This window comes from Lutra lutra, chromosome 2, assembly GCF_902655055.1.
Source record: "Lutra lutra chromosome 2, mLutLut1.2, whole genome shotgun sequence".
Taxonomy (NCBI): Eukaryota; Metazoa; Chordata; class Mammalia; order Carnivora; family Mustelidae; genus Lutra; species Lutra lutra.
Genome location: NC_062279.1, coordinates 161,070,860 through 161,079,177, shown reverse-complemented (window position 1 = coordinate 161,079,177; position 8,318 = coordinate 161,070,860). Strand labels below are relative to the sequence as shown.

The following is an 8,318-nucleotide window of genomic DNA, read 5'->3' as shown; positions in this document are numbered from 1 at the left end:
CTGCCCTTAGAGGCACATGCTGGGAGATGCCAGGCCCAGTGAGGTGGCATGAGCTGTGTGCCAGGTCGGTGGCTCCAGCCTGGGAATTTCCAGGAAGCTTGCTGCAAATAGATGTCCATCTTTTCCTTTGGATTCCCGCCCAGGAAGCTGTCATTTTTTTTCCCCTCTCTCATGTTCCTGAGTGATCCTGGTGCCCTCCATTCTCGGAGCCCCACGGAAGGGCAAGGCAACCAGTGACTGAATACCGCGGCCAGCAGACTTGGAGAGAGGAGGATAAGGAGAAATCCTGCACGGATTTGGGAAATATCTTTGCTATTTCCGAAGAGTAGCTGAGCCTGGGAGCAGAGCCTCAGACAAACAAAATAAGTAACCAAGGCCCCAGTGCAAGTCTGAATTGCTGAGTTTTAATGCGAACACAAAGATTGCCAAACAGCCCCCAAAGGAGCAATTCTCTGCGGGGGTGGCAGTGGGCGAGCGACAGACAGCTGAGAGGACACTGGGCAGGGGTGCCTAACCGCAGGCTCATTTGCTGGCATGGTGCACGACAGGCGGAGAGGCGGGCATGGGGGGCTGGGTAACCCCAGGAGGGGTGTCAGAGCTCCTAGAAGGAATCGACGGGGTGGGAAGAGCTAAGTCCTCGGGGCAAAGAGGGATTTCAGGGCTCCTGGAATGAGAGTGGGGGTGACAGGGTGGGAAGTAACCTCGGAATGGGGGGGTCTGCGAGGGTAGATAGGGTATTTCAATACCTCCACGGGCCCTCAGAGCTCAAGATGAGTGGTCTCAGAGGGCGGGGGCTGCCTCCTGGAAGCAGAGGGGTGTCTCCGCATACGTGGTTGGAGGTGTCGGGGTGGAGGGGATTTTCCGGGAGACCTCAGCCATGGCAGCCCCGGGACCCGGCCTGTGGGTGTCTCTGGGAGCAGAGGGAGAGACTCGTGGCAGGCAGGGGACAGGTCTGGGGCGCGCGCGGAGGGGAAGGGCGTCGGGGGCCACGCGGAGGGGGGATCCCTGTGACCCCGGCGACCACGGAGGGGCGCTCTCAGGCGGTCTTGCACTCGCTCTCGCGCCGCCGCTTCCTGCGCTCCGCGTGCTCCTGCGCTAGGCGCGCCCAGGGCAGCGGCCCGCTCAAGCCCACTACGCAGCAGGCGAGCCGGCGGCCCGCGTTGCCGTTCTCCACGCTGGCCGGGTTGCCGCCGCGGCCCAGATCGTCCTCGCCCGCGTGCACCACCACGGCGCGGCCCACGATGGAGTGCGGGCCGGCGAGCGAGGCAGCGAGGTTGCCGCGGTACTTGAAGAGGCGGCCGTCGCGCACGGCGAAGTTGCCGAAGTCGCCCGGGTGCTGCGGGTGTGGCACGGCCAACGGGTTGTAGTGCGCGCCCGTGGACTCGCAGCCCTGGCTCAGGTCTCCGAACTGGTGCACGTGGATGGCTCGGCTGGAGCTGTTGGCCTCGGCGGGGAAGCCCTCCAGGTCGAAGTAGGCCTCGAGCCGGGCGCCGGGCGCCAGCTGCCGGAAGAGCACGAGGCCGCTCACCCGTGGCTGCGCGGTGTCCAGCGTGGCCGACGGCTCCACCCGGCAGGCGGCATGGAGCGCGGCGTCCGGGCCGTCGGCCGCCACCTGTCGCTGCGTCAGCTCCTGCCAGATGGCCGTCACTTTCTCGTGCATGTCGCGGATCTGCGCCGCCGTGATGGAGCCGGGCTCCTCCGGGTCCACGCCAGGCCAGGCGCGCGAGGCGGGGGCCGCCAGCAGCAGGTAGGCACACAGCAGCAACAGGGCCAGCATAGCCAGAGTCGGTGACCTGTGGGCACCCCCAGGGGTGGGGCGGAGCGAGCCTTAGTTGCTGGCACTGGGGAGCCTCTGGACTCTGGACCCCAGGAGCTTCTTTGCCCAGTGGGCATTCCTGCCTTAGCTCCTGCGTCTCAGACCCTGCTGCGCTCCAGGACCTGGGTTAGGTGTGGGGGTTGACACAGTCTTGGGCAACTCGTGGCGATCTTTTTGAGCCACAAGTGTGATCATAGTCCTTTCCAGCCCTGGATCCATCACATGGATGGAGTCTTGGGGCAATCCGGGGAGCACCTCGGGTCGGGTGAGGGTGGCCCTTCCAGACCTCTTGCCTCCCCTGATCACCCCACCACATCCCCTGCCACTCTGGCCAAGCATCCTTCCTTACACACCTACTGAGGCTAGCTGCCCCTGCCTTCTTGGTCTTTGCACCAGCGATGCCCTCTCTCTGAAGTGCCCTGTCCTCTCTTTGGCGCGCACAGTAGACTTGAAGACAGAAGCTGAGTCTTACTCATCATCCCCAGCACCTGGGCCTGCACCTGGCTGTAGGACACCTTTAATATGTGATTGTTGAATGAGGAATTCATGGAGGGACAGACATGTCATCAGATCATTCTAACGCCCTCCCTGTGACTGAAGATGGAAGAGTCTTGTGCTGGGGAAGGACAGAGGAAGGAGTACCCACACTGCTGTGTGAACTCCCAGAAGGCTTCCCAGAGGAGATGACATTTGAACTTGGTCTCATAAAGCAAGCAGTCTTTGAGCTGAGCCAGGTTGGAAGCCCACTTCAGGCAGGAGGCACAATGTGACATGTTCACAGCCTGTGAAAGGGCATGGTTTGTTTAAGGGGTTGGGGGAAGTTTTGTGTTGCTAGAACATGGTGTGTGCAGCCAGGGAGGAGGGAATTTAGAGCTGACCCTCAGGGGCTGAGGGTCTAGGTTTGCTGTGCTAAGTAAGGACTGTGGATATTGGGCTGGGCTCGGGGGGCGGGGAGAGTGGTCTAGAGCCGGTGGAAATTTTAAAGCAGAGGGCAATGAGATAGTTTTCAGTTCATTAACCTGGATGGGGAAAGGATATGGGCTGGTCTTTGGGGTTGGAGGGAAGAGGGAAGATGGAGTGGGAATAGCCTAGCAAGAGATGGAGACACAGAGAAGGAAAAACGGAGACAGCCGGAGGGAGATGAGTTGCCTGGTTGCCTCAGGGGAAAGCAGACCTAATGAGGGCCTTCACCAAGGTGGAGGCAGCAAAGATGGAGGGGCATGGACTTGGGAGACATCTTGAATAGCACTTATAGCGGGGATGGAGAGGGAGCGGGAACAGCCATGATGATGGGGTTCCCAGCAGGGAGGACAGGGCGGGTGCCTGCTGGTAGGAGGCCCTGAGAAGTTGGGAGAGAGGCTGAGTTCATCCTGAGCCCGCTGAGGGTGAGAGGCTGGTCAGTGCCCAGGTCGGGTATCTCTTTGGTAGCCGTTTGGAAATATGTGTCTGGCACTTGGGAGAGGCAGTGTCCCTGTGAGAGGTTTTCCATGTTGACTGCACATTGGATTCTGGCTCTAAAAGTCACATGCCCAGTCCTCGCCCAAGAGATTCTGATTCAGTGGGCATGGATTACTATTTTTTTAAAGCTCCATCAGAGACTCAGGGACTCAGCCAGGATTTTGGAGTCAGACACAGACTCAGATCCCAATCCCAATGTGTGCTAATCACCATATTGTGGGGAAGTGACTGACTCTGTCCCAGCTCCCCACCAGATAAGGTAATGTCACCAAGGATCACGGTGAAGATTCAGTGAGATACTATATGGCAGGTTGTCTTCATAGTTTTAAGTCTGTCCTCACGGACCAGTGCTCTCTCCACAGAACTGGTTTGCAGGTCGGCCGTGCTTTCAAAGGCACATGCCACTTGAAAAGCAAACTCCAGGGAGGGGTGTTTATTCCTTCTTGTAACCATTACAGAAAGGCAATCTAGTATGATGATGAAAATAATGGGTTCTGGGCTCACTATGAGTGTAGAGCAGCAGAGAAACTGCTGGACTGAAAGTTAATTGAGCTCCGCCTCTCTTCTGAGCTTCAGTGTTTTTATCTGCGAATAGGGATAATAATACGGACCTTCGAGCCTTGCCGTGAGGTTTCAGAGAGACAGTGTGAGGGGCTAACATTTATCAAACACAACTACAGGCGCTGTTAAAAGCACTTTGTCTGTATCGAGTTACAGAAGCCTTCCCTGAGCCCAGTGGGGTCGGCATTACTCTTATCCACCTTTCAAAGAGCAGGAAACTGAGGCACGGAGAAGTAAGCCTCTTGCCCAAGGTTACAGCGTCAATAAGCAGCTGACGGCAAGATTTAGAAGTGTGTGGCCCAAGCACACTGAACAGCTGAAGGCACACAGCACAGAGCCTGGTTAGGTAGGAAGTTCCCGGTATCTGGCAGCCCTTAGCAACCGGAGGGAAATGTGGATAGATGTTTCAGGATGATCCGCTGAGAGACGCTACTGAGGCCACGAGAGGAGGAGGTTCCCAGGAAAGGCTCCAAGAAGGAGGGGCAGGAAAGGTAGGAGAAATCCAGAAGGGCAGGTCAAGGGTACCACCGCCTCGGACAGGGCCTGATATGGGTTTCCCCATACTCCCCACTAGAGCCCCAGGGAGCGGGTCCCACAGTGGGGAACCAACCCAGGCCTCAGCCTCGAGCTCCCCAGCATCATCATCGCCTTGCCCACCCCTGCCAGCAGTCCTGCCCCTCGGAGGGCTCTGCCAGTCGGAAAATTCTTCCTTAAAAACAGAGCAAAACCAGATTGTTTGGGGTGTGTCAATGAAACTTTCTATTTTGAGAATGCTTGGGTAATACTTAACATTCGAAAGAGATCCTTTTCTCTTTAAAGAAAAAAAAAATTCTTCTGCAACACTAGGTGAGCCCGGACACTGTGGTTCTAAACCTTGACTTCTACCCGCCCCCCCCCCCACCAAAGCCAGTCCACGGCAGGCTCACCCATCTCACACATGCACACCGTCCCTCTGAGATTGAGCTGTGAAAGACCATGTGGTTTGGCGGGGGGTGGGGGGGTCTGTGTGCCTGGTCTGGAAGAGAAGACAGCTTATCAGAGACAGAGGACCAAGGAAGCCACAAAGGCTGTGCCTCCTTTCTGGGTCTGGATCTCGGAAGACGGTGGCCTTTCCGACATTCCAGTTCCTTATTCCTAGAAAGCACCCTGGAGATGAGTCTGAGCCAGCCAGGCCCTCCCACCCATGCCTCCCCCAGGAGGTGGCTGGGCCCTAGTAGGTCCAGGCACTGGAGGCATGCAAGAGAGAGAGGCGGCCTTCTTCCCTCCAGATTTCTCTTTTTTAACCCTAAAGTCTGCAGGGACAGTTCATCGCAGGTGCAAAGGACAACAGCTCCTTTCTCTCCCAAGGCCTCCTCCCTCACCCCTCCCTCTACCTCCCCACTCATCCCTTTCAGAGCAGCCAGGTTCTGTCCTTCAGTGGGTCCCTCTCAAAAAGATGATCAAGCGCTTTTCCAAGCAGAGGCCAGACGCCCCGCCCTAGTTCCAAGCTCATAAAAAGCACCCTCGGAGAAGAAGGAAAGGAGCTTCAACCAGGCACTCACCTTTCCAGCTCTTCCAAAAGAGGTTGCCTTCTGAGAAGTAGGGAGCAGCACCCAGTGTTCAGGAATGCAGGCAGACTCCTGAGGCCGGGCTGTTTGTGGGTGTGCAGGGAAGCCAGCCCACGGGAGTGGTCACGGCTAGGAAAGCCGGCCATTGGGCTGACTGAGGGAGGGTCAGGAGGCCCTGTCCCTGGGTGTGGAATGGCCTGGCCCCCTCCTCCTCTGACTCCACCCTCCTCTGTCTCCAGCTCCACCCTCCCCACGCCTGGGTTCCCCCGCCAAGTTTTCCTTCTTGTGACTTCACTGGTTTGTGCAGACGTAGCCAGTGACCTTCAGCACACAGCTGGGAAATAAGAAGTTGGCAGAAAAGAGCCTTTTTGGAGAGGTGTACAATGGTCTCTTTCTTGCTCTCCCCTGATTTCCTCTGCTGTTGACTTATGTTTGCCGGATGCTACTAGGAAGGAAATGGGCCCCTTGCAAATATGGATGGTGTTTTGTCCCGGAGCCTTGGTGCCAGCCTTTTGAGAGGTGGGGGGGGCAGGTGGGTGGTGGTCACGTGGGCCAGGCTGCCCAGGCTCAGCTGTGTCACTTCCCAACTGTGCTCCTGCTCCCTCGGGGGCCTCCCCTTCATCGTCTGTAAAATGGGGATCTGATGCTGACCCGGTGGTCGGCACACAGTCATGCTCGTACACCATCACCATCACTCTTGTGGTCACATTATCATTCAAGTTATGGAGGAGTCTTCTAAGAGTGTGTGGCCCAGGGGACCGTGAGCCTTGTCCGCCCCTGCTGGCCTGCTTGCCTTTGTTGCCACAGTCTTTCCTCCATCATGGCAGCCCCTTCCCAAAACAGAAGCTTTTCTCTCCCAGAAGAGCCCACAGGGGAGAAGGCTGCTTGTCTGCCTGCCTGTCTGCCTGCCTGTCTTCCTTCAGCAAGTGGGCTGTGGGCGCTCACTCCAGGCTGGGTACCCAGAGCTGCATGAGCCCCTGCCATCTGGGGCTTCAAACCCTGGGAGGGAACGGTGATGTCAGCAGATCCATCAGGCGCAGAGTGGGGAGTGCAACTGAGGAGGGATGGCCAGGGGGTTGGGGGAGGGGGGCCCCTAAAGACCCAAACACTAGTCTTGGCAGCCCGAAAGCTTGTTCAAAATCTAGACTTCTAGGCTCCACCCCAGGTTGAGTGAATCCACTGCCAGTTTCCTAGAACTGTTTTTTTTTTTTTTGTTTTGTTTTGTTTTTAAATTGGTCATTCTGGTGTGCAATCAGCTTTGGGAACATCTATTCCCGCTTCCTTTGGCAACAGCACCTCAGTTTTCTGCTTGGAAGCCAGGGCTCATTCTGTGCAGGAGGTATTGACTCCATACCTCGCTCCAGACATGGGCATGTGACTAACCAAAACATTGCCTTGGTTCCAGGATAATTCAAAGCCAAAAAGATGCATTGACACTTTTCCTGGAACTGCTAGAAAGACTAGAGTTATTGCTGCCCCCTTGACCCACTAAGGGAGGATTTGTCTGAGGAGAGAGCCAATGTGGAGGGAAGCAGAATAAAAGTTGGGTGAAATTTGGACCTAATGGCAGAGTATGAGGCCCTGGATCTAGCCACACCTGAACTCCGTTTTAATGATGTCAGTCAGTGTATTCTCCTTTTGCTTAAGTTGTCTGGGTTGGGCTTTAGAACTTGCCCCTGAACACTTTGCAAAATGCCTTCTCATATAGCATTTCATTTAATGCTTCTATTAATGCTGTGGGTTGGGTATGAATTTACCCACTCGGAAGATAAGGAAATGAGGTTCAGAAAGACTAAGTAATGGGCCCAAGGTGGCAGAGCTGGAAAATGGCAAAGTCAAGATCTATACTCAAGACTCCGATTTCTAAACCTGCCTCCTTAATCATTAGACTTTACAACCTCCCGGCCTGTGAGATGAAGGGAAGGACCAACAGGCAAGCCCACACCCCACAGCTTTCTCCCAACATCAGTGACTGCCGCACCGCGAGCTGCTGAACCACTGACCTCTCTTTCATTTCGCGTCTGTTAATGTATAATACAACAAAAAACCCAAGTCAGGCTTGTAAAGGCAGCAGTATTCGGAGATGCGCTCAGAAGTACTCCCATCTGTGAGAAGAGATCTCTGCCAGAGAACTTTGAACTTCTTTCATGCAGGGATCACCGTTGTAGTTTCCCTTTCATTGTGTTCAGAAAACCCATCGAATGAAATTCCACCTGGAAACAGAGTGGTTCCCACGAAGGGGAAATTCCTGAAAGCAATAATTAGGGTTTCAAGGTTGTCTCCTAAAAAGACCAAATTCTGTGTGATGACAGTTTACCCACCGCGAGTACTTTCGACGCACCTGAGAAAATGTCCAAGTGTGTCTTTCTGCCTGAGGTCGGCCCAGAAACCCCAAGGGGAGCAGAAGTGGAGTCTGGGAACTCTGTGGTTCAAGCTCGGATCTTGGCATTTTGTCCAAATACCTTTGGGTGATACAGGGGAAAGGAGGTCCTTGCTAGTGAGGTGGGCAGGGAGAAAAGAAGCATCGTTCTTACTAATAGTGATAAAATAAAAAAATATAGATTGATAAAATCATAATATCTAGCATTTATGAAAGTGCCTCTTGTGCCAGACACTTGTTAAGCAATTTGCTTGCACCTTTTTTTCTTTTTTGAGATTTTATTTATTTACTTGTTTGAGAGGGAGCGAGAGAGAGAGGACAAGAGCAGGGGGGAGGGAGAAGCAGACCCCCTTCTCCCCACTGAGCAGGGAGCCCGATGTGGGCTCAATCAAGGGCGCTGGGATCATGACCTGAGCCGAAGGCAGATGCTTCACCAACTGAGCCACCCAGGAGCCCCGTGCCTGCATTTTTCATCTTATTAAGAGCACAGCCCCCCAGTGAAGAGGAGAGATGGCATTCTGTGTCCCAACGCCACATTCTGGCCGGCTTCCTTCTC

At 55.2% G+C, this 8,318-nt stretch overlaps 1 protein-coding gene across 1 annotated transcript; it reads right to left on the bottom strand.

The window, feature by feature from the left end:
• Positions 1-382: 382 nt before the first annotated feature.
• SOD3 (superoxide dismutase 3) lies at positions 383-5,543 on the bottom strand. Its single transcript, XM_047719025.1, has 2 exons — positions 5,377-5,543; positions 383-1,793 (listed from the first exon to the last, which is right to left on the bottom strand). Exons 1-2 carry the CDS (start codon positions 5,526-5,528, stop codon positions 1,037-1,039), a joined length of 909 nt encoding a protein of 302 aa, XP_047574981.1. The 5' UTR covers positions 5,529-5,543; the 3' UTR covers positions 383-1,036.
• Positions 5,544-8,318: the final 2,775 nt, after the last annotated feature.